Below are 26,406 nucleotides of genomic sequence, written 5' to 3' on the forward strand. Positions count from 1 at the left end.
GACTTAGGCTGCCTTCAAGCAAGAAAAGGTGATAAAAAAAAATCTTTCAAAAAAGCATTAAGGTTAGTGCTGGATGAGGCTTTCTGATTAAAGAGAAGTGTCAGTTCATTGAAACAATGTTTTACAGAAAATCTTAGTTTGTATCATTTTTATTTTCAAGAAACTGTTTTGGAAGGCAACGTGACTACGTCCTGCCAATGTGCTTAGTGTGCTGCCCTGCTCAGCCCTTAAGAATTGGGAGAGTCTTAGCAGGTCTAGATCATCAGAATCTTTTTGATTCATTATAGCAAAATAAAGCTATATAGTGCAAAACTACTAGAGTTGGTCCATGCTGGATCAGCCCCATGATAAACATAGCAACAGCGATCATTTCCTAGATACTAGACTCAAAATGTCTTCCCCTATCTTAAGTACTCTGGAGGTAACAGAGAATTTTTAAAATTTTATTTTCTATTTTTGAGAGACAAGTGATGACCTGTGGGAAGCAACAGTTTTGAGATGTCTTTTAAGCTGATGAGTCATTTTTTGGAAAGATTTTCTAAATAATTTCATATATTCAGTCCCTCTATCTGAAATAATAAACTCACCCACTGAGGTTACTATTTCTAAGGTAAATTTTAGTGTACAAAATCTTCTAAAAAAATTAAATGTGGCCTTCTACATTTACGAAATTTAATTTCATTATAAATATTACTTTTCCCTTCTTCAGATGATGAAACAGATCCTGTCCTAGCAAGAATTCTGAACATCCCTTCTGTTCATATTCCAACCGTAATTTCTCCTGTTACATCAGCTTCAGGAAAAAAAGATAAGTCCATCAAACAAAAATCAGGCAAACCTCTGTCATCTAAAAAAACAAGCCATAGCAAAATAGGCGTTCCATCACCTGAGGACCTGGTAAAGCAAGAAGAAGGAAAGGTGAGAGAATAGACATTATCCAATGAACACAGAAAAGAAGCTAACAAAAATTCAAATACATGAAGTTATGTAACAGAAACATATACTCTTTTCATAGGGCATTGAACTGTGCCTTAACAAGTTCCTAACAATTTGTGGTGCTTCTATGAATATGTTTTACTCTTCCAGTTGTTCTCAGATGTACGTATTGGCAGCTGTTAATGAAGCTTGATGTAAAGCAGCGTGTCTTCTTTTCCATGGTTGACATACTTTTGTCAATTTTAGCTTTACAGTTACCTGTTACATTATTAATATCTCAGTGACTATAACTGCTCTAGAAATTAATTTTTAGATTAACCAGGGAGGAGAACTTTTCTGCGCTGTCCAAAACCTGTATGGGAAAGTCTAACCAACCAGTAAATTAGTGGAGATGGTTTTGCAAAAGCTTGGTCTGCAGTTTGGTCTTCCCAGCCGATCACAAGTCAGGGAGCAGCAACTTGGAGAAGTTCCTTCTGCCTGTAACTGAAGTACTTCTATCACAGGACAGAATGGATGATGTTTCAAAAGCAGACTCCAAATTTCTGTTATGGAATACTTAGCATAGAGTAATACAGGAATTACAGGGCCGTGTGCCTCAGAAATTCACAGTAATTAATCTTTTAACATCTTCCACAGAGCTCTAGGAAAAACTTTGAGGCATTAAAGCATGTGAGGGAGGGAGGCCGTATCAGTTCAGAAATGGGTCACAAGTTCCCCTCTGTAAAATGAGTAACCTAGATTATTTCAGGTCATTAGGTAACTATTGGCAAAATATTATAGGCAGCCACAGGAGGTTTGTTTGTTCCAGTGGTCTCGCAGATCAGCCAGAGTATGAGTTAAATGAAAAGTTCTCAAAGAAATATGGGAGGAGATATTAACAGGATGGTGGAAGAGGATGCAGGATTTTTTTATTTGAGCTGTTATAACTTCTTTTCTGTTTTGGTGCTGTTTTCTCCAACCAGCAGTGTCCCAGAAATGGACACAATTAAAATACAGAACAAACTCTGAAAGAAGGACAGAAATGAACATAAATAGTATTGAGAACCATTTTAGTTACCACCTTCAGTTTAAGAAAGGACAGTCTTCTGAAAACAGGTGTAATCAGCGCAGAAAGCAATGAGGTCATAAACAGTTACACTAATGCTCTAAAATACAGTCTGGGTTAATTCTTTAATGATAGTTATGATAAAAAGCTATCCCTTTTAACCTGATCAAGTTACAAATTTCTAGATTTTGTAACTAGATCAAGTTACAAAATTCGTAGCATTTCTAGATAACGTGGTTCTTAATATCTTTCCAGGCTAACTGCAAAAGTACTTGAAGCATATAGTAGTGTGTTCTAATTTTCCCCCTACTTTGTTCCATCTTTAATCAAGTATGGCTGAAATGATGCAGGAAGAACTGCTAGTGGAATGTCCCAGTTCTCACACTGAACTAAATTTAAGTCCAATCTACTGCATATAATACTTGTTGTGACCGATTATTTTCCATTAACCTGGTCATTCCTTCCTCTTGTGTTCTGCTTCTTCCATAGACTAGCGGATGATACGTAAAGAACATGAGTGGCACCAGCTCTTTTCCTCCACTGTTTTCTCTGTTGTCCTGTTCCTCAGAATTTATCCGTGGAAAATTAGCACTAGTCCATCAAACTGTGGTGGCTTCCAATCCCAGAGGCATTTCATGAAACTCCACTTCAGTTCTTGTTACCATTGTCTAGGGCGCTGCCCTGAAAACATTCACCACTTTCTGGTCTAAAGATTGGAATGTTTCTTTTTCAGAACTATGTCTTGGAAAATTGGTCTTTTGTCTACTCTGGTTCCTTTTGGCAGCTTCTCTCAAAGTCACTCTTGCTATGCCTTCACCAGAGACTTATGAAATATCTTCTCGGCTCCCTTGGCAAGGGAGGTTGAATGGAGATCATAATTCTGTTGACAGAGCTGGACTGAACTGTTCAAAGAGGTAGAATGGGCAGTATGGAAAAGAAGGGTTAAATCCAGTGCAGGTTTATCAGAAACAAGTGATAGCTTCCATCACAAAGCAAATGAGAGGAGACAGTAATAAGAAAGACAAGAATGAACACATGCTTGTTGAGAGTTGTAAGGATAGCCTTGGAAGACTCTAAACACGATGTACCTATGCTGCTTCTCTGGTACCTAGTGGATGCAGTAATGCTGTGGCTCTTGTTTCCACACGGATCCTGTCCATATCCACAAAAGGGCCCACTGACTGAATTTCAACAAGTTTAGCTAGGTATTTAGAGAGTGTGAGCATGGAAAGTGGTGTAGGGAGCTGCCAAACAGCACTCAGCATAACATACTGCAACTGTGCAGCGCAAACCAACCCCCCCTACCATTAAAATTCTGCCAGGAGGATATCTAAGTTTCTCCTCTTCTTCCAAAAGGCTATTTACTGTTTGGTTTAGAATGTCTTAAAACAGAGAGTATCTATGTCAGTGTGTACAGCACCTGGCTGTGTGGCTCTGCAAGTATTTTGGAGGGCAGGATTAGAATCTGAAGCAAACTTGACATGGGCATGGTCTGTAAAATAGGATGCAATTCAGTAAGAGTAAGCGCTAGGTTCTACAATTACTTATGAATTATCAGTATATGTCTACAGAATGGGTAACAGTTCTGTCGGTAACAGTTCTATAGAGAAGGGTCTGAGAGTTGCAACGGATTGCAAGCTATACGCAAGTCAACAATGCCATCTTGCTGTGAGAAGGGCAAAGACCGCGCTGAGGTGCATCAGGAGTATAGCCTGCTAAAAACGTCAGGTTATTTCCATTCGGGGCTGGTAGGGCCTCAGTTGAAGTGCTGTTTCCAGTTATGGGTACTGCACTGCAAGAAAAATAAGGGCCACACTGGCAAGTTTTAAGGAAAGTCCCAAGGAGGATCAGAGGTCTGGAAAACTTGACTGGTGAGGAAAGATTAAAAGGCTTGGTTTGTGTTTGTTTGGTCTAGAGCTGGGAGACAGAATAGCCCTCTTCAAAGAGTTAAAGGGACACCATCTTCTTCTATGCTAGCTTGTATAATCAAAAAAAATAATCAGAAGTAATTTTCTGCAAGAGAGGTTCAGGCTAACCGACAGGAGAGCGTCAGTAAGGTTAGTCAGGGTAAAGCCCTGAACAGTTTGTCAGAAAACCTCCAGCCCTGGAAATTTTCAGAAGAGGTTGCATTAGCAGTTTTCTCTAACAATACAGGTATACTTGATTTTTCTTTTTTCTGTTTTTTGGTTTTTGTTTTTTGGGTTTTTTTTAACCATTAAACAGGGAGAAGTAGATGAGAACTAAGGGTTACTTCTGCCCTATTCTGTGACTTCTACCTCTTGATCCTGTGACTATGATCTTTTTGTATTGAGAGTACCCTTAATTGCCCAGTAATATTATGCAAAGTAGCCATAAAATGTACCATCCTACATGTTGAAAAACAGGTGGCGAAACATCTGCCAATTTTTCCCTATATTTTATTTCTATTCCTAAAAATCAAGAATATGGGGTAAGTCCAGGACAAGTTCTCTCTGGTACCTCTGTCTGGAACCCAAAACTGTTTTCATTTTATGACTACCGGCATAGTGTACTTCATTGTCACATAGGTTTTTGAGGGGGTGACATCAAAGGATTCATTGCCACGCTTTTTTCCAAATGTTCCAGGGTCTTCAGACCCTCCTTAGGTAAACCTCATCTTTTCTGGTCATCAGAAGAGTTTCCACTACAGGGCAGTGCAAAGAGGATTACACGTTTTGACTGCCTAACGGTCCTTTCTGTCCCCTTCTCCAGTCAGTGCTGTTTTTGCAGCGACTCGGCAGCACTGCTCTACTTATCTTTTGTGCTCTTCTAATGGTTATAGGTAAAATAACTGATGTGCAACTTCAAGAATTATTTCATGCTCTTCTGCTTCACATTATCATTTATTGTCATCTCATTTTGACACTGTGCATAAGACAGCGTAATGATTCAGCAAAATGAATAAAGTCAGGAAGGGCTGTTCTTCAAGGGTTAATAAAAGGAATGAGAGAAGAATAGCATAATCAAAGAAAATAAGCTACTGTTTCCACTTCAGATTCCTTAAACTCTCAAAATGTTAAAAATGAGTGGTAGAAAGCACTTTTTTTCCAGTGTTTAGTTAAAACTGATATCCGTAGGCTAATTTTTTCTTTATTCTTTTAAAATGTGGAATAAAACTAATTCATGTTTCATTCTGTAGATGGGAATGGAAGAATCAGCTTCCCAAACACAAGTGATGTCAAATGCTCTTGCTTTCCCAAGTTTGAACGTCTCCTGTCCCAATGGACTAGTATTAACTTTCCTTGGTGAAAGTTTTGGAGGTTAGTTTTGTGAGCCACTGCGAAGTAAGGAATTTAAAAACAGTTAAAGTTATGGAAGAAAATTATTTTTGCCTTGATGGCTTATAGATGTAGCAATATTAATTTATTCATGCTTCAGATTGCTAAGTGTCATAATGTCTATTGAAAAGCATTTGCAACATAGTGTTTTGATTCAAATGTAAAATCTAGAATTGCAAGTTGTTAGACATCACAAATTGGGACAGGGAAGCAGCAACCCTAAAAAGTTCTTGGGAGTCATGTTGGATAATCAGTTGAATGTGCAGGTATATTGGCGTAGTAAGATGAGCAAATTCAATTAATAAATGCATATATATTTATAAGGTTATATATAGATTATTTTTTTTCATCTCTGTGGGCCTCCTTTGGGCCCTCTTCAGTCTGTCCACGTCTTTCTTGAACTGTGGGGACTGGGACTGGACACGGTACTCCCAAGTGCAGCCTGAGAAGCCAAGTGGAGTGCAATGATCACATCTGTGTCTCCACTAGTAATGCCCCTGCAGGTGCAGCCAGCTTGGCAGATTTTGCCAGTTTAGGGTAAATGTGCTCTGCTCAATCTGGTATGAAGTAAAGATGATGCAGAGAGTTTGCAAACATACATAGTTTGGCAAGGAGCATGAAGTTGAAATGCTGAATAGTTGAGGTGCACAAAGCAATTATGGACACACACACATGTAGTCTCTTAACACAATTACCATAATTATACTTACTAGTATACTCAACACACTGCCATATTTAAAAAACTGCATTTGTTCAAGTAGACAAAATATCTAACTTCACTTTCTCTACAAACTCAAACTTGGTGAAACTCAGTAACTTTTTAAACCTTTATGGGTGGTTAGGAAATTCCTCTCACCTAATGTCAGTCTTCCAAAAGTTCGGTATCCGTAATATATCCATCTTCAAATCTCCCTTATTTTCATTTGGAAAGACAGACACCTCCACAGGAGGATGCAGAGTTTCTGAGTGGATGTCTGCTTTGAGTTGTTCCCAGAGAAACAGAGCCTGTCCCTTATTCAGTGGGTTACAGAGGAAGCCAAGGAGGGTCAGTCTTACTTGCCTAGAGTTGCATGCATTCTGTAGCCACCATGGTGCTGGGTGTGTTTAGCACTGTTTGAATGTGTGTGCTACGCTGTGTTAAGTAATTCAGAATTTGTTTTCACATTTGAAAGGTGAAGCCACCACAGCTGAAGCTGAGAAAGTGGTGGTAAAGAGAAATGAAGACAAAGCAGGTGAAGCCAAAGAAGAGAAGGCCAAAGCAAATGAAGCAAAGAAGGAAACGGTTATGGAAAGTGGAGAGAAGGAACATGGGGTTACAGAAGGTGAAATAAAGCAAAAAGACACCAAAAGAGAACAGGCCAAACAGTCTGCTCTGGAAATTCTGGTTAGGCAGAGTTATCCCCAAAAGGTAAAGAACTGTCGTCTGTATACATCTGTGTCAAGGCAAACAGAACAAGAGGTGTCAAGAGTCATCACCAGTCAAGGAACCATCATAAAGTACCTGATGGATGGGTCTACCCAGGTACATTTAGTAGATTTTTTTTGAAAGCAACCTGCAGGTATGATTACCCTTCCACTTGTGCTTGTCAGCTGAGATAGAGAAGTGTCCGGTTTGTAGATGAAGGAGTTAAGTACCCACTGAGTGATGCAGCCATGTGAAGACTAAAATGCTCTTGGCTTTGTTTGGAATCAGAACTTAGGGCACATAGCTTTAATGATGAAAATCTTAGTCATGTGAAGGTTTTAGGCAACTGGGATTAGGAAACAGCTGAATATGGTTTTGAGAACTAAATTATTGACTTAACCATCTGAAGTGTGGATTAGTTGGGCTTTGGGTATTTTTAGCAACAGGAAAGTATCCATACATTTTTTTTAGTCATCTAAAGAATCATATGTGATCTAGAAAAGATGAACTGTTCTTCAGTCCTGCAGGCACCTTCAGGTACCCTAAATTTTCATCAAAAAGACTGTATTCCTAAGTACCTTTTTTGTTTACACATACTTAGGTTGCCTAGAATTCTGGTACCTTTTAGGTGCTATAGACTAGATACCATCTTTGCAGATATCAATGATGTCTTTGACCACTTAAATAGTCAAAGAGTAATCTTTACTTCTATAATGCCTGTTTGTTACTAAATAGAGTCCCCATTAATGATATACATGAACTGCAGCAATTAGCAGCCCTTTGGGCAGTCATTAAAGGGATGAAATCTAACAAGTCCCAGTGGCGGATTCTGCACTTGGGATGGAGCAGCACCGGGCACAAGTGTGAACTGGGAGGGGAGTGGCTGCAGAGCAGCCCTGCAGCAGGGGCTCCGGGGTGCTGGTGGGCAGCAGGCTCAGGATCGGTCAGCAGTGTGCCCTGGCAGCCACGGGCAACCCGCACCCGGGGGTGCATCACACGCAGCATCACCGGCCGGGCAAGGGAGCCGGTCACCCCGCTGTGCCCAGCCTTGGCGCGGCCTCGCCCTGAGCGCCGGGGGCAGGTCTGGGCCCCGCCGTTTCAGAAGGACGGGAAGGTCCTCGAAGGTGCCCAGAGGAGGGACCAAAGCTGGTGAAAGGGCCGCAGGGCTCGTGTCCTGTGAGGAGCGGCTGGGGACTTGGGGCCTGTCTGGTTTGGAGCGAAGGGGGCTGAGGGGCGACCCCATGGCGCTCTGCAGCTCCCTGGGGAGGGGAGGTGGAGAGGGAGGTGCTGAGCTCTTCTCCCTGGGGTCCAGCGACGGGACACGCGGGAGCGGTTCAGAGCTGAGACTGGACACGAGGAAGCCTTTCGTCACCCAGAGGTGGCCAGGCGCTGGGACAGGCTTCCGAGAGAGGTGGTGGCTGCCCCGAGCCTGGCGGGGGGTGAGGCCTTTGGTCAGAGCCCTTACCACCACCTGCAGCGTGTGGTCAGCCCTGCAGTGGCCAGGCCGTGGGGCTGGGTGGCCGCTGAGGTCCCTCCCAGCTGGAACAGGCTATTTTACTTATTCTTTTTGAGACAGCCTCTTTATTTCTTGTATTCATTCTGAGAGTTTTTACTATTTTCCTCTCCCGTTACCCACAATGTCCTAGTGACTATTGCATTTGTGACACATTCTTTTGAGATTTTCTGTTGGTCTTTGAAGTGCTTTAAACCTCTAGTATGTCCTCGATTTCTGTAGGTTCTGTTTGCTGATGGCACAGTGAGTAGGAGTCCTGATTCTGGCCCTGTCCTACCACCACCTTCAATTCCAGAGAACATGCAGCCATTACCAGAATCAGAGCCTCTGCCTGAAACCAGCACTAAGAAAGGTAATATTTCAAGTGTTTTAAAGTTAGCAGGGCTGATGATGCTTAATAAAGGCCATACTTGTTTAGTCTGAAAATTCTGCCAGTGAGAAAATCCAACTTTATCTGTACTCAGCTGCTGTGCACTGCTAATCTGTTACCTTCATAACAAATCACTTCTCCAAATCCTTTTTCTTCTAACATGCTAGGACTCTAATAAGTAAAAGGTTGCCTAAATCAGTAGCAGAGTGATTCAACACGAAGTCTTTTAAAATAAATCCTTGTAACTACAGTAGTGTCAAATCCTTACTTATGTGTTACACAAGTTTTAGTCTTGGTATTGAGAAATCCTTCTCTTGTAGAGGACTTGCTGTATTTTCTTTCTCATTGTATGTTTTCCAAGGCACCTACTATTAGTCATTATCAATGGGTTGTATGGACTTGTGGTCTGTGCCAATATAACCATTCCTACCTTACTTTGAATGAGAAAGAACCAAATAAAAGTTTACTTCATACCTCAGAGTGTAGTCTGAGATCACTGTCAGTGCTTCTTAGTGCACAGAATAATTATCACCTGTCATAATAGTAACATAATTTATTGAAAGTATGTAAATAAAAATTGCTGCCAAAGAGAAAGGTCTCTCAAAAAGAGACTTTCTGAGTCATCAAATCCAGTCCTTGTTCTTAGGATATGACTTAGGATAACAGGAAGGATGTCTGAGAACATCTCTGGCAAACTGTCTTCTGATTTTCAGTCTCATTATCAGTGGTCAGCGTATATCCTTTATTCCTTATCCTTTATGGATGATCACTTTCCCCCCACCACCTTTTCTCTCCACTGCTTATTCTTGACAAATATCTTTGGGGGCTTTTGTTTTTTCTTGCCAGGTTGTATGTGCTTGTAAGCCTTTTAGACTCCTCACTGGACCATGCTGTTGTCTTTCGACATACACTTAGTTTAAGTTCCTTTCTTGAAGATGGGAAATCAGAGTTCTCTGTCATGTTCTTAATAAGATCTCTCCAACTCCCTTTCACAATGGAATCTCCCTCCTTTTCTTCTGATGCACCACAGGATTGTGTTTGCCGTTTTTGTTACTGTATTTTCACACTGGTAACTTGTAGTCATTCCATACAGATGATAACTCCAGGACTTTTATTTTTCTTCTACTGTTACAAATCTGCCTGAAGTAGAAATTATTTTTATTCCGTTTCACATTAAATTTCATTCTAATAAGCTCTGTCAAATTCCTATTACTTTAATCTTCAAGCTCATGGGACAGTTTTGGATGCTTTTTTTTCTGTAACCCATTCAAATTTTCTTCTGCGTTGATAGTTCCTTCCGAAGTCGTGTCATTAGCATACTGTTTACTTTTTCTGTGTCATTAACAAATACATAAGTAAGGTTAGCTCAAGGGCACACCTTCAAGTAACAGGACTTGTGATTTCCTTTCAGCCTGATAAATAGTTCTTTTTTCAATTCTTTCAAAACCAATACTCACAGAAACTACACTTTACTGGTTTTGTCTTTTGCCTTAGAGAATACCAAGTCTGATACAGAATTTTTTTGTTTCTGCAGGAAAAGGCAGTGGCAGAAACAGTATATCACACCCAACCAAGGATGAGTTGTTTGAAAATACTGTTCAGGGTCTGGTTAATTCTGAGCAACCTAAGGAGGACCAGGCAGGAACCTGGATAACGACAACTCCATCAGGCATTCGAGTGGGCACGGAGGGAGCAAAGAGAATGGATCTGAAGCCAGTCTTAATCTATCAGGCAACTGACCCAGCTGACGGAACGGTATTACAGCTTTTGTGTTGTTACAGCACTGTCTACTAAGCTGAGACAGGGCTGCCTTCATAGAAGTTGTAGGATTTGTTCTTTGAACACCTGTCCTACAGGTTGTGCTGTTGCACTGCTACTAATAAAAAAGCTTTAGATTTTGAAGAAAATGTGATTCCTCGGTCTCTGAAGTAGTTAAAGTTGCAGTAGTCTAGCTTCTCCCAAGTTTCAGTACATAATGTCTTGTATGACTGTTGCCGTTACAAGTGCTAATATAAATGAGTATCTCTTCAATCTTTCAGGTTATGACTGTACGAGATGATGGAGTGATAATTGTTGAGAAGCTGGATGGTAGCAGAGTAGTAGATCATGCTGACGGCACTAGGATCACAACTTTCTATAAAAGCCGTGAAGAACTTTTTGTACCCAAGGATAGTGAGGAAATCGGTAAAATCAAAAGGGGAGCACTGTGATCTCTGCTACGTCTTGTGAAGCAGATGATCATCAAAATATATACTAAAGGAAGGTCATACCAGTAGCCTGGATAACAAATGCACTAGTGCAGTCTAGGCTTAGTTTGTCTGCTTGGTCTTTTTTTCAGCGCTCTTCAGTGTGGAAACTATATTGTCACAAACCAGCAAATTTCCTTCTTTCTATGTATGTACTTCCATGGCCCACCTTCACCATGAGACCACAGTGCCAGAGTTTAGCGTGTTCGTTGCCTTCTCTCCACCTACCCTAATGCTAGCAAGCCAGCTGGTTTGAGTCCTAACTGAAGAGGTGTATTCCCCAGAGAAGCCATGGGCTCACCAGCCTTGGAGATACTGAAAATTGGATTGAATATGGGCGTGGAAAATGCCACATCTAGAGGAGTGAAACTTATGTTTGCCTGAAATAAGTGAGGCTATGGGTCATCTGTGTTTCTCCTGGCTGGCAGTGTTATTCTTTTTTTGTTATTCTTTTCCCTTGTTCATTTTGTGGACAAGTCCTGTCTTTTGTAATTAGTATGAAGTGTACATTTACTTTGGGAGTGCCTGGACTGTTGTGTTCAAACACAGTAGGAAATGCTGGTTGCATAGGAGAAGATATTCAGTTAACAGTAAACGTTCAGGAACATCTCCCTGTGGGATTGTAAAAATCAAAACAATGACCTTGAACTGATTTGTCTATTCAGTGGGAGGGCAATGGCCAGATTAACATACAAGTTTGATTTGTTTTCCGAGATTGGGCTGCTGAATAGGAATATCTTCACACCTTAGAGCTATTATTATAGACATAAAGAATTTCAGTGATCCAACTGATCAGATCCAGTGATCCAGATCATTATGGTTAGTACTGTACTTGATAAATCACAGTGTACTCTCCTGGCTAGCCAAATGGTTACAGACATTTTTTTGCTGCTGGATTTTCCAGTACTGAGTGCACAGTCCAGAAATCCAAAGGTTTACATAACATATTGTTTACATAAATAGAATTATATGATAAAGGATGCTGTGAAGTTTGTGAGGGTCTTTTACTGAGGAGACAGAGATCCAACTCTGTGAGAGAAAAAGCAAATTGAATGCTAAGACATTTCCATGGTTCATGTGCTCCTCTCTTGTTCTGTATTGATTCTTAGATGAACATTCAGAAGCCACCACAAAGAAGGTGAAGTGCATGCAAGTAGAGAATCCTGAGTTTGCTACTGTCATAACAGATTGTGAGGATGGTACCTGTTGTACCATCTTTGGAGATGGGACATCTATTATAGCAAAGCCACAGGGAACGTATCAGGTGGGAACTGTTTTTAGTTTGTGACAATGAAATTTATCTTTCTGTTCCAACTTCCCTGCCAGCAGCAGCTCTCATCATGACTGCTTTAACTTCCTCCTCTATAGCTTTCACAAATTCTATGATTCCATGTCTTTTATACTCTGCCAATATTTCGGTATTTACTCACAACTGTATAGTATATCTAAATCACAATCTTAAATTTCCTGAAGTTAAAGCAAGTATTACAGAGACTAATGTCAGCCTACATCCTGGACCTCATCTTCCTTCTTTCTTTCCCTTCAGTCCCTCAAAACTGGATGATTAAAGGTCTGAAAGCTCTCCTCTTAACTCACATCTTTTCTTCATCTTCATGGTACCTCTACACCGAAGATTTCACCTTTCAGGACTGAACCTCTTCCTTTTTTACTGTCACAGGTTTTACCCATCAAGGCAGGCTCTCTTTTCATTGATGAAGATTGCTCAGCAGTTTATACCCATGAAGTTTACAATTTCATCAGCAAGAAAGAAGAGAATCAAGCAGGGAGATATATTATGAAACACACTTCCAGCACTATTTGTGAGGTGATGGATCCTGAAGGAAATATTTTCAAGGTAAAATACATGGAAGGAAACAGGTTTCTGCATTTTAAGTAATTTTATCTTACAAACATCTCTCCAAGTCAGCTTGTATCCTTGATACTTACAGTAGTCTAGGAGCCAGAAGGGAATAGCTCCTGAATCAGGTCTCTGAAATGTTCTTGTGTATGTGGCTGGATTCCCCTTTTTTGTTATTTCCCCTTTTTTAGAGAGACTGAAATAAAACACATAGTCTACAGTTTACCTCACCTGTAAAGTTACCTTAATTAGCCTGATTTTTACTATAGTGAAAAATCAGGTCTGCAAATGAGGACTAAAAACGAGAGAGGATATTTGCTTTTCAGAAGGTACACAGAAACACTTGAATCTGCCTGGTAAGGCAAATGTTGTCAAAGCAATGATTCAGTCTTACAAATCATACTCTGTGCGCTGTGATCCTTTCACACCTAAGAGATACTTTTGAGCTAGGTTAGTACTTCATTTTGAGTTCCAGAAACATCATCTAAGTGTTTGTGACCTGCACGCTGTTTTCTAATTAAGGTTCTAATTAAATATTCTAAAAACGTGGCAACCTTAGAGTATCCTTTCTCTTGTTGCAACTGTAATCTTTGCCATTTTCCCAGATTCCTGCAAAACAGCACTGAGGTTCCCCTGGACATAGGCATTATAATACAGTTTTTAATTTGGCTGAAGAAACGGTGCTTATATAAATCTATGCTCTATGTGCATCTCTCCCAATCAAATTTTTTACTAATCAACCAGAGGGATAGAAATTTCAAAGATACCAAGATCCTAGAAAATCAGTGCGATTCAAAGCAGCACAGAAGTTGCCTGGCATCGGCACATCCCACTTTTTCTCAGCTGATTCCTAGGGAACAAAGGAAGGAGGCTGAGGAGGCCGTGGGGCAGTTGAAGGTATTGTGGGTTCACAGGGGGTGTGGGTTGTAGTGAGGAGGATGAGATGAATGCAGAATGAGAGGATGCAGATATGAAGAATAACCGTAGGGAAAATGTGTTCCATTGGTTTTGCTGTTGATGGAGTATCTTTTATTTACATCCTCCTACTGTTTTACTCTCAAGACCCCATTTTCATTGGGTAAGTGCTTGTATGATGGAGCAGGTGACCATGTGGATACAGTACTGGTAGCAACTCATGGATCTAAGCTGCTCATTGCGTACAGATGCAATAGGCAGCAGCCAGCTTTTGGGTCCTGCCCGCTGTTCCAGTCAGCTGTGATCCAGGTCTTCCAGTCCAGTTCTCACCTCCTGTATGGTTGGTAGGGATGGCCACCAGGTGCAGGTGTAACAGAATTGGTTCTTCCTCTGTCCTAGTTGTGTCTGAGAGTACAGCCAAAAGGGCATGGGCTGGCTGCATCGGATTCAGTTCGTGGTCTGCCCTCTGAATCACTCTGGTTTAAACTCTGCCTTCCAAAGGCCACCTTATTCCCTGTTAAGTGGTTATTCGTTGCGACGTACCTTGTTTGTTTATGTTAATGGCATGTTAGTTAATAATCACATAGTATTTTCAAGAAGGAAATACTGTAGAAATTCACTTGGTATTATCATAAGATTATGTGAGACTATATTTTTAAAGTTAATGAATTCCTGAGAAGAGCCCCCTCTTTAAATATATGCATATATATATATATTTAGATAGATATACATATATAGTCTGAATCTATATCTAGATGCATGTATATATAGGTGTATATATTTTATTCATTTACCTATATACCTATTTATACACACACACCTGTACGTATGTATATACACATTTATATTTTTATATATGCCTACATAGGAGTATATATGTATGTACTATGTGATTATTAACAAACATATTAGTAATGTATATATTTGTGTGTAACTATGTCTCTGTATGTGTGTCAGTGTATACACATAGATACATATATACCTCACAGAGGTATGTCAGTGGCGGTCTGAGTATACAGTTACCTGGCTTGACCAGCAAACGAGTATTTTTGTGTAAAGTTGTCTGTTGATGCCTGCAGATATATATGTTGAATACGGAATGCAAGCATTGATGGCCCGGTTTGACAACTAACAGTGCTTGAGCATTTATTGAACATCAACACGTGATACTATTATTTATGACATGGCATATGTCTTTCTAAAAAGGGTTGGTCTGCTTTTTTCACTGTCTTTTCAGTTTTATTCTTTTTTCTTTCCTGTGAATTTCAGATTGCTCAATATGAAATGTGTTTATTCTGTCTCTTTCACTGAGCTGGGTTATATTAAAGTTCAGCAGCAAGTTACTGTTTTAAAAGTATCATGTAACTCAAGTTATTCTATATAATTTCTACTAAAGGTCATGGCTGATGGCAGCACAAATGTGTGTGTTCCTGGTGCTGGCTGTGATGACAAGGAGGACAGAAGTTCAGCAGCAGCGCTCGGAGATGTGAACAAACCTGTCACTTACAATGCGCACGCCCCCAGGTAAGCTGCGTTGGGTTCATGGGTCGACTCTTTCTTCACTGCGTTGTATTTGTGCAGGGTTTGTAGATTTGTGCTTCCTTTGTTCAGTACTCTATCTTTGTACATTTGATGATGTTGTCATGTTGGATTTCCATTTTTCTGATATAGTCTGATGCATATGGCTGGCTGTTGTAGGTTCTTCATCATCTATGCAGATGGTTCTGGAACCGAGCTCCTGCGGAGCAGCGATGTACACAAGTATCTGGCCAACGCCCATAGTGATCCCACTGCTGCCGTCTTGCAGGATCCTGTGCAAGAATGTCCAGGTAGGAAACTTTTCTTTTCTGACAAACTAATAATAGAAGTAATTGCAAAGGCAGAGTCAGAAGCTTCAAAACACTTATCTGGACAGGAAATCTGAAAATGCTTTTCTCCATGTAGGCAAGTGCCCACACTTCTGGCAGTGAAGCGTGGGGAAGAAGGAGCTTGTGAATAACCCTGTGAAGAGATAAATGAACAAACAACCCACTCTCAGACACACAAACAAAAGCGATACCAAATGCATAGATACTCTGTGTATTTACCATCAAAAAACAGTGAATGCATCACAGTCTTCATTAATGATACAACTCTTCTTAGCAATGAAGACAATGATACTGTGATGTTGACCCTTAGTCTGGCTATTGGAAAGGATAAATAAATGTTATTAAGAACATGGAAAAACATGACTGAAATAGGCGATGCCAGTGGCCATAGAACATGGCACCAACCACCTCATAGTAGCAATGCAAAAAGTTACATCCTGAAATGATTGGTTATTATTGTAAAGTTAGTTGAAGACACTGTGTGTCTGTAAAACACACTGTGGCATAACAGGTAGATCCTAAGAAAACAAATGTATCTTTAAAAAGACAGGAATATATGGTTCCCCTGGGTATGGGGGGATGATAAGCATAGTTTGCTTCAAGCCATAAAATACTAAGACATTCTTCTCAAAGATTTATATCATAAGCATTTCCCACCTACTACTCATACCAGTTTTGTCCATTTTTAAATGCTACTTCACTTGTATGCACAAGAATGACCGGTCCCCTGTTGCAGAAACTGAATGAAATACTTTTTGCATGGGAGAAGGAAAAGAGCAAGAGCACTGAGGGAACCAGGAAGATACGGAAGGTGGAAGATCAGGAGGATGGAGAAGATACATGCCTAGTGAAAATCCCAGTCAAGAAAACTTGCTCACAACCAGCAGTCGTTTGTAAGAGTAGCACACATTTCCAGCCTTCATACTCTATTTGTCACAATACTGACTGTAGTAAAAGGCTTCACACTTCTGGGTCGTTGTGACAAAGTACCTCAGTGGGGTTACCCGTTCTGAAGGCCACCTATGGGGTAGATAGTAGTAGATCAAGTAGATTTTTCAGTTGGATTGGAAAAAAATTTTTGAGGAACATTAACATTAATCAGAACAATAAAAAGAAATACTCTCTAATGGAATCCATCCAGTGATCAGATTACAGCGAAGTATAAAACACAGTGAAGAATTAGGCATGTTCTGAATATGATGTACTACTACTGAAATTTGTATTCAGTGAACATGGGTCAGTGGTCTGCTCTTCCTGCCTGGGATACTCCCCACACTGTGCCACTGAGCTGTTACCCAAGAATCGAAGCAAGTGGCGGAGGCAGCCTGTTGTTAAACACGGTCTGAGTAATCTGAACTTGTCCAGCTCTTCTGTAATCACTGCCAGGCTCCCATATTATCTGTAGCCATGAGGTATCACTTTTTCACGAGGAGTTTTACCACTTGATAATATGATTTTTTTATGCTTAGGTAAGTGTATTTTTCTGGAGGTCTGAGACACTTGGCCATAATTGTTTTTATTTGAACTGATTCTTAGTAAAATGTATCTTTGAACCAGGTGTTTTAAGTATTACTGTCCTCCGCCCTTTGGCTGAAGCCTCCCCCTGGGTAATGAAGAAAGAACCAGAGAGTATTGTTCCTCCAAATCTTCAGTCAAGGACCCAGGACACATTTTCTCCTCTTGAGGTATAATTGTTTCAAAATTACCTTTTCCTGCTTAAGCAGTAGGTGTTAGTCACTGTGGGGAAATGGAGCTCTAAAACAATGTGACATCGTTAAGTTCAGTTTACTGAGGAGACAAAGTGAGGGGTAGGCTGTGTCAGGGAAAGTGTAGTCCCTTTGGTGGCTTAGCAATTGTAAGGGGAGTTCATCTTGCCAGATGAAGAGGTTTTACGATAGATAAATTGTGCCCAGAAACTTTATTGGCTTTATTGTCTAGATCTATGATGCTATAAGGAGAGCATGTGCTTTTCAGCTGAGGCACACGTTGCTGATATCTGCATGTAGGCAGTGATGTAAGTAGCCTCTTGCTCTTTTTACTTGTTCTTGTCTCTGTTCAGAGGAAGATCACAGGTCCCTCAGCCCGAACACATATCTGGAGGGGTCTCTGCATTGGATCCAAAGAGCAGACGTGCTTGCCAGTACCCATGCGAAAATGTCCTAATAAACTGCAAATCCGTCAGCTATTCCAGTATGAGCCACTCAGTGATGAACTAAGGGAAAAGCTGCAGCTTTCCCTCAAGGTAGTGCAATCGCATTTATTCATTCTTCCAGTAAGCAATAGAGAACAGACAAATTGGGTGACACAAAAAAATAATCTGCTACCTTTGAAGATCAATCAATATTTCACATCTAGACAGGTCTCTAAGAAGCAGCTCAGCTGTTTCGCTCATCTCTTGTGGAACATAATTTTCTGTGCTAATACATGGGATCCTGTCCGGTACACATCACAGATAGTACACTAACAAATAGTTTCCTTGTTGTCATTACTGGTATCTCTTACTTTGCTTTTACTTTGCTTGGGGTTTGTTTTGCTTCACAAAGCCTTAAAAACGTAAATCTATTAAGTTGTACACAAATTTTTAAACCCCCATAATTCTACAGTTAACTTGGCCACTAAGACACACTCTGGTCTTGGTTATGTATTTGTTTTCATAAATCAGTGTAGAATATTTCCAGGTTCAAGTCAGTCCTGTCACTCTATCCGTGTCTAGCAAATAGCTCTGTAGCCTCCTGACAGTGTGTGTCCATCCCTCATTAGTGGCTGGTTCATAACGAGGTGCGAGCTGCACCTCCTGTGCAGGTGTTCTGAGATGGAAACTGAAAGTGCTGCAGTTGATGCTTGACAACAACTTTGGACTTCTCAGTGTTGGTATAAAACACTGATTTATTTAATTCACATTGTGAAGATGCTTTTAGAGGAGGTTTTAGACTTATAATCTCATTATCACTTACAGTTAGAAAATAATATAATACATGTGTTCTATAACATTGATTCAACATATTTTGATGATGGCATGGCAGACTGAATTTGGAAGTTAACAGCATATGAAATGTGTGAAGGTCGTAGCATGTTGTAGCCAGGTAGAATTATTTACACACACACACATACTACATTTCAAAGCAGACATGCTTGCAATAGAAAAACATTGACAACTGTTCAGCCTGGACATATTTGGGGCATGCCAGTCTATCAGAATTAAATTTTATCCTTTTACCCATCTATAAATAGATATAATTATTCTTAATTTGCAAACTGATCTTTCAAAGGCAACACTACAAAAACAAGTTCCACACCAAAATCGCAAGATAGGTCACTCTATTGACCGATCTGTTGTTGGCTTTCAGAGAGAGAACAATGCTCTTGGTTACATGGGGATTGAAGAATTGCAATTATTGGCACTAAAGAAAACATTTGTAATAATTGTGTTAATGTGCAATGGAAATATCCTCGTTGCTTATATATAAATATTTAATTAATGTTTTTTTTCCAGAAAGAGTTATCTTAAATCTTTAGTCAAATAACTGAAAATTAAACTAAACTGTCAGAACTAAATCAAGATCTAAAGAAAAAAGTATTCTTCCTTTCTCTGTCTCCATTAATATTTAAGAGGTATAAAGGAATGAAAAAGAACTGGAACTGGGAACAGATTGCTCCTGCAAACCTTGTCTGTTCATAAAGCTCAGTACTGCCCGTAGCTCGTTAGCAGGGCAGTGGGTTAGGGCAGCCTGCAGTAAGGACCCTTTTTCCCCACCTAACTGATCCGTTAAAGCATGAAGTAGTGTGGGAAAAGAAAATATTTCTTTTCTGTAGCACTTAGTGTGATTCTGGCAAAGCAAACATCTGTCTAAAAACAGAGCTTCAGACTTTTTTCTTGAACGCACATTTTCAATTATGATGTTGTAAACTTCCTTTTCCCCAATAGGAGATCAGACAGGAAGGAGCAGGAAGGAGATACAGATCACAAATGATGTTTTTTTAGAACACCTTTTATTCATTAAGCTGATCCTAATAATATAATTTATTATTATTATTATTAGCAGCAGCTATTTCCTCAACACATTTCTTTATTCACTTACATAGTTTATTCAAAACGCTTGCATGCTTACTTGTACTTGCCTAGTGCAACAGTTGGGAGGCCAAACCCACCTGCCTGCGCAGAACCGAGGGGTCACACTGACACACCAGGGGCATCCAGACGGCTGTTGGATGTGCTCTGAGTCACACTGTGGGTGCTCATGTCTGCTAGTGGCCTGGTAGAGCTTCAGCAGACTCTTGGTGTCCTCAGTATGTTAGTCCTTGCAGATTTAGTAGTCTTGCTGGTCTTCAGAGTCCTTGGTAAGCTTTTGCCTGTGACCTTCTCAGCATGTGGTCCTCCTCTCTTTGACCTGTTGGGTTTTTTAAAAACTATTTCTTTCTGCATACAAACCTTTAGATATCTATATAGCACACAAATTCACAGAAGGGGCCTTTATGACATTGAGAAGAAGCATATACATCCATTACTTCTAAAAACTCTTTTCTCTATATGTGTGCCCCTTAAGTCTACCTCTGCACAGAAGACGTCTGCATCTTTCTTGTTCTTTTTCATTATTCCACCAGGAATATATAGACAACATTTTAAAGCAGGAAGATGAGCTGGAAGAGATGAATGTAAAAGAACCAAGAACAGAAGAGGAAAAGGAGAATGCTGCAAGGCTCCTTGAACTGGTTACGGTGAGAAAAAAAAATAATAATTAACTACTTTGCATTGAAAGTGTCAGCCTTAAGACACATCACTGTCTAAATAGCAAATGTTAGGGTAGCACAGTGCCAGCTCTGCTGTAGTTTAATGGTTAAGCAGAGCCACACTCGGCATCAGCTGGGCTACTGAACGGCACTGCTGCCATTTCTGGAGAAGCAATGCTCCAAGCAGTTCAAGAGTTTGGCTCTAGGGAATGATACATTCCCAAACACACAGATGAAAATTACTGAAATGTGTGTATACCCCAGCATTCGGAGGAGAATGTTTCCAGTCTGTTGTCATTGCAGCTGGGAGACTTGTATTTCAACCACAGCTGCCACCTCCATAGTGAGAGTTTAAACCCTGCTTTTGGGATAATCCAAAAACAATCTGAAGGAATATTGTTATTACTGCTGGGCAGCGTTCATATTTTTTGGAAAATGTGCTCTGCTAATTTGCACAAATAATCAGAGCACGAAAAGAAAAGGGAGGGGTAATGGGAAAGATGGGTAAATAGGGGAGGAGGGACTTGGCAGCAGTCAGGAAGCAGTGAGGTTAGTGGGAGATGAGGGGGGAAAAAATTAGAAAAGTTCAAGCAGCATTAGTGGGTTAAATGAATTAGGATGAATGAGAGACATGGCTTACGTTTTATGTAAAAAGTTATCAGTTCGCTCTATTTCAGTGCTTTAATTTTTTTCCTACAGCTTCCTTTAAATTTGGTACCTTGCATGATGTGATTTCACACAATTATTACTATTATTATAGTTTTTACTATTATTAACACTGTTTTCTTTTTTAGTTTAATTTAGGAAATACTTTATTTTCATTTAGTCAAGTAAGTTGCATATAGTGAATTCAAACATACCAAATTAAAAAATCCGACATTTGAATACCAAGACCTAGCCATGTTAGTTTAAATATTCACTTACGTATGATCTGTCAGCCTTTCAAAAGTTGAGCACACTAGCAAACAAACATCATCTTGGCCTTAGAGGCTACATTTTAAACTTTGTCTCGACATGCAAAAACATTAGGAATGAGATCTTCCCAGTTTTAAATGTTGTTCTTTTCTTTTTCCTAGCTTTCTGGATAGATATACAACTTTTTTTCCACTGTACAAGCTTAAAAAAGAACCCATGTAGTTCTAGAATTTGACTCTAAACATTTTATCCATGTTAGCATTTTCATTTGCTGAAACTGAAGGCTATTTTTTTATATTACAAGCTTTCGTATTTATATTTTTGCTCAGTATTTTCAAGTGACATACAAGTCTTAAAAAGAGAGTCGAGAAAAGAAGTATCTAGAAAAAAACTAGGAAGGAGCTCCCAACGTTTCTGGAAGGAGGAACACAGAGAGGTGATCTGTCCCTGTCCTCTAAGCAGACATTTATTTGCTTTGATGAGATCCAGGTGCTGAATCTCATGCTGCTTGGTTCCAATGGACTTATCTAGTGACTTAATTCTTGTTGATTATCCCTGCTACCATGAGCACGCTTCCCGGTGCAGACTGCACACTGGACAACTCTCTTCTGAGCAGTGGCGTCTCGGTGTGGGCGTGCTGTGACCCAGGAACCGCATCCCGCTCCTCCTAAGCCCCCGCTGTTCCCTCTGTTACAACCCAGACTGCCTGATCACGGGAACTCTTGTTTCCACTTAACTGCCTCAGGGGCAGCAGGAGAGCAAAGGAACAGCGTAGTTCAGGGTTTCCCACCCCTCCAGTGCTTTACGGTAAACCAGCCAGCCACAAAAGAGCTGCTCAGTAACAAAGCCTACTAATTCCTGAACCATTTCCCATTCGGCTTGTTGTGCCCCTGACTTCTAGATCTGGTTCAAACCCTTTGAAAACCTAACATCAACTACATAAAATACAAAGCCACCTGTGAAGTAGACCATCAAGAAGGAAACAAAAGACCCGTGTGGACCAGGGAAATTGTACTTTGCTTTTTTCCCCAGCTCATCAACACTGAAATCCCTCCGTTCCCGTGGGTGCGTTCTCGGTAGCAAGGCAGCACTTGTTAGGGTGGAAATCCCTCGAACAAGCTGCTGCTGGTGTCGGGTCTGTTTCTCACGTAGTCACTGTTCTTTCATTTTCAGGCCTTCCCCAACTGGGAGAAGTCAACCGAGAATCTCAGTGATACAGGTAATAAAAATTGAATACCTGTCTTTCAGAATTGTGAAATATCATAGTAGGTTTTGAAGTACTGTAGTATTATTTTAAAAGAAGGAAGGTAAAGGTTCATCTGTCCGCTATGTAGGTGCTTCTGCGTGATTTTTACAGGTGATTAGAACTTGTTAGCATCAATGATTCAGTACCTCTAAAAACCAGTTCCTGTGTTTAGGTGTGTGTATTTGGCATTTTGACTCACATTTCCTCATGTATTGAGTTTTCTTAGGTATAAGAACCAAGACAGTACTTAGTTACTTTTACACAAGTACCAACTTCTCAGACAAGTTTTCCAAAGCAACTAGATAAATCCTGGTTATTTATTACACTTGAAAATCTGATCTCAATCCATCATGTGTTTTGATTACATCAGCCTTGCTTAAGGGAAAAGATGGAACAAGGTAATAGCTTTCCCTCATTAATTTCTTTAGAAGTTTTCCTAAGATACATGTTAACTTTAATAAAAGTTTTCAGTATGTACAAAAACATTAAGATGTTTGTTTGTTTTAAAAATTCTTCAGCCTTTTCCATACAGAAATCCACATTATTCAATCCCATAGTGATACTACCCTTTTAAAGTGTTGGTTTTCTGCCCTTCCCACCTTGTCAAGGGTACCGCTGCTTGTCAAAAAAAAAGCATTTTGTACAAAGTAAATGGAAACTGCTGCAACAAATGTTTGGTACGCAGTTTCCTGATTTAAATGGAGGTGCAGTTTTAACATAACATTATTAATGAATAAGATAGCAGGGAAGAAAAGCTCTTTAAAAGACATAAAAATAAAAAAAGCAGAAAAAGTATATTTTATGGTGAAAAAGCTGACCAAAACCCCCCATATTTTGAAGTCTGCAATTACATGATTCCCAGAACACTAAGAGATATTGCCATAGTCACATCATCTCTCTCAAATACTCAGATCTCCCAAGGTTTGCCACAGAAAATTGTTTTCAGCTAAGGCTTGGGACTCACAGTTTAGGTTCAAAGCATGAAGTAAATAACACATTTTATAAAAGATGTCAGAGGACAGGGAAACTCTTTATTAAAGCCCCAGAGGTGGTAACAATCTTAAATATGGAAAAATTGGCTTTTCTCCATTATACATATTGAACTAATAGTTCCTTCCGTAAGAATGTTGATTATGGCTACTTCACAGCCACAATTAAGCACAGCTTAAGTAAGCTGAAAGTAATAAAGGTCCCTGAAAGCCCACATTATTTTCTTCAGCTGGAGATAGAGACTTGGAACGTTTCTCCCCAGTCAGAAAGTAGCTGAATGTCAGCAACTTTTCCTATTCACAGGTATTTGGTAGGAACTTAACCTGCTTCTGGTGCTTTCTACATTGAAGGGAATTAATTTCCTACCTGTTAATGTTCTGAAATAGATTTTGGAATGAAGTTCTTTCTGCCTCTTCCTTCACAGTAATAAAGAATCTGTTAGGTTTTCATCAAGTGACAGAAGGATGGTTTTTATTCAGAACACTTAGCAGTGCTTAGCAGAACGTGCACATTCAATAATCCTCTTTACCCTGCAGCTCACGTAACTGAGCTGTATGAACAGGCAGTGGCTTCTCATCGCCAGTGTCACCCAGAGGAGACAATCACTAAGCAAAGAGAGGACCAGCAGCAGAGGTTCAGGTAGGACAGACCAGTGAGAACTGATGCAAATGTAAATAACTCGAAGGATGGAATGAAGCACGCAGGCAAGGCAGCCAACTTTGCTGACTGTCGTCATGGACTGGGACCCAGATCTCTAGATACACATCATAATGTTTTACTAGCTTTTCTTATGATTATATTGTCCCTCTGTGCCTGTCTTTCCATATCTGAGAAAGATACCTCAGAGTTTGTTGGAGAAGGATTTTCAGGGTTTCTTTGATTGACTAATGTAATAAAAATGCAGATATGAGTGACCAATTTTGTGCAAACCATACAAGCCCGAGTCAGGCATCAGCTGAGATGTTAACATACTCATATATAAGAGCTCTACAGAGCATTTTCCTTCCAGCTTTACCCTGTAAATATTTTTGTTTTTTCAGAACATAATGCTAGTTTTCTCATTTTCACTGCTTTTTCTTTCCTGATCATTCAGCCCAGAAGGAGTACCACCAGTGTCCAAGTGGCAGAGCAGACTGGAAGAACACAGGTAGAAGTTACTTATTTTATGAGCCAACTTAAATCTGCTTTTGGAAAGACTGTTACTGATTTCAGCAGGTCTTGGGTAACGATCCAATGGTTCACTAGCAACTATTGGGGTGTTCTCTGCAACAGAAATGCTGAATGGGTGGTTTGAGTCTCTCTCATTTATTTCAAAACCTGGCAGTGTACTGTTAACGTATGCTATTCAAAGCAAGGCTGAAGTCCCAAGTCCTGTGTTCTGTTTTCTGGTTCTGCCACCAGCGTGGAAAAGCAGTTATATTAATATTTCAAACACTGATGCTTTAGGTTAAAATTTGGGTATTCTACAAATCCCAGCCGATTTTTCAAATAGAACCGCAGACACATCGATCTCATGGTGGTGTTTGAAAGCTTCTCAAGGCAAACCTGTCACAGGTCTCTCAGCCTCTCCTCACAGGACAGATCCTCCAAGCCCTTAGTAATCTTTGTGGCCCTTTTGCATATCAGGATGCTCAGAAACTACTCCACATGTGGTGGCACCAGTGCTGGGCGGAAGGGAAAGCTTTACCACCTGGGCACACTGTTGATTCATGTTCAATGTGGTGTCCACCAGGACTCCTAGGTCCTTCTCTGCAGAGGTGCTTTCCAGTGGTGGGTGGTGGGGGCTTAAATCCCCCATGAGGAGCAGGTGTTACGAACGTGAGGCTTCTTCCACTTGTCTGAAGAAAGCAAAGCTGATCTACCTTCCTGATCAGCTGGTCTGTAGCAGACACCCACAACAATGTTCTCCACGTTGGTCTGCGTCTGCCCACTAATCTTAAGGTGTGAGCCCTCAGTTGGCTCGTCAGCCCCCACCAGGCAGAGCTCCGTGCTTTCCGCCTGCTCTCTTGCATACAGGGCAGCTGCCCTCCTTGGCCTGCCCTTCCGAGCGAGGGAAAGAGAGGGAAAGCTAGGAAGGAAGGAGATCTAGCAAGCCATCAGGGTAGAGGTGCAAGCAATAGTCACCCCCATGGATCCAGTGGTGTCCCGTTGGTCCGCAGTCTTCGTTCACGCCGGGGCAGAGGGGGTGCTCCAGATGCCCGCTGACTGTTGGGTGGCACAGCCTTTTGTAGGGTGTTCAGGGGGGTCGTTTCCCAGACAGTGTCACTCCGTGGGGCACAGGGGATCGGTGCAGAGGTAGGGGTGATGCTCCATGTCTAGGCAAGTTCCTCACAGCGGCGTGGCCTGTCCTTGCCCCTGGCCAAAGAACGATGTCGGGCAGCTGTTGGCTCCTTACCTGTTTGCAGCTGTGAAGTCTTGCAGGAGCTCGGCTGGCAAGCTTTGAGGCATCAGTCTGAGATGCAGTCTTCCACAGGTGTCCCTCCTGTTCACATCACCCCTTCCTCTGCTCCGTCACTTGATTGTCGGGGCTTCGCTGCAGAGCACGCTGTGAACTGCAGGATACACGCTCTTGGTTTAGACCTTGGAAATGCAGCTGCATTTGCAAGGACATTTTAGGACGTAAAACATGTGGGCAACAGGCAAACTCGTTATCTTTAAGGGCAAACTCATTGTCTTAAGAAGAACCTTAAGGTTAGGGTCATCCAAAAAATCGGCTACTAAAGCAAGGTCCATTTCGCCACATTGGAACATTCTACTTTGAGAATTACCTGTACCTCAATTTGCTATTTGTAAAATATTTCTTATGGTAGTTGTGAGGCAGGTGCTGTAATCCTCAGCTTAGAAGTGCTTTTACAGGAGGAGATGTGTGTGCGTCTGTGTGTAAAAGCATAAAGATGTTTGTAACACCGAAAGCTGTAGTTAAGGCTGACCCTAAATTTTAGTTCTAATCCCCTTGATTTCACTTGCTTTCAAGTTTGTAAAAAAATGTTCTTTATCTCCCAGTCACGAATGATGAAGCTGTTCGATAAGTTCACGAAAACAAATCTATATGGATGCTTCAAAACAGCATATATT

General features: G+C 40.7%; 1 protein-coding gene across 1 annotated transcript in view; it reads left to right on the plus strand.

Annotated features, from left to right (window-relative positions):
* Positions 1–26,406, plus strand: part of SPAG17 (sperm associated antigen 17) — a 109,806-nt gene that overhangs the window by 67,515 nt on the left and 15,885 nt on the right. Inside the window, exons 24-39 of the mRNA XM_055710570.1 lie at positions 710–918; positions 5,139–5,259; positions 6,450–6,799; positions 8,418–8,547; positions 10,100–10,320; positions 10,605–10,749; positions 11,921–12,075; positions 12,490–12,666; positions 14,981–15,108; positions 15,283–15,413; positions 17,010–17,137; positions 17,512–17,694; positions 20,055–20,168; positions 22,269–22,314; positions 23,868–23,970; positions 24,425–24,478. Coding sequence (XP_055566545.1) covers positions 710–918; positions 5,139–5,259; positions 6,450–6,799; positions 8,418–8,547; positions 10,100–10,320; positions 10,605–10,749; positions 11,921–12,075; positions 12,490–12,666; positions 14,981–15,108; positions 15,283–15,413; positions 17,010–17,137; positions 17,512–17,694; positions 20,055–20,168; positions 22,269–22,314; positions 23,868–23,970; positions 24,425–24,478 — 2,395 coding nt within the window. The remainder of the gene's footprint in view (positions 1–709; positions 919–5,138; positions 5,260–6,449; positions 6,800–8,417; positions 8,548–10,099; positions 10,321–10,604; positions 10,750–11,920; positions 12,076–12,489; positions 12,667–14,980; positions 15,109–15,282; positions 15,414–17,009; positions 17,138–17,511; positions 17,695–20,054; positions 20,169–22,268; positions 22,315–23,867; positions 23,971–24,424; positions 24,479–26,406) is intronic.

The sequence above is a fragment of the Falco cherrug genome, chromosome 5 (genome assembly GCF_023634085.1).
Source record: "Falco cherrug isolate bFalChe1 chromosome 5, bFalChe1.pri, whole genome shotgun sequence".
Lineage (NCBI taxonomy): Eukaryota > Metazoa > Chordata > Aves > Falconiformes > Falconidae > Falco > Falco cherrug.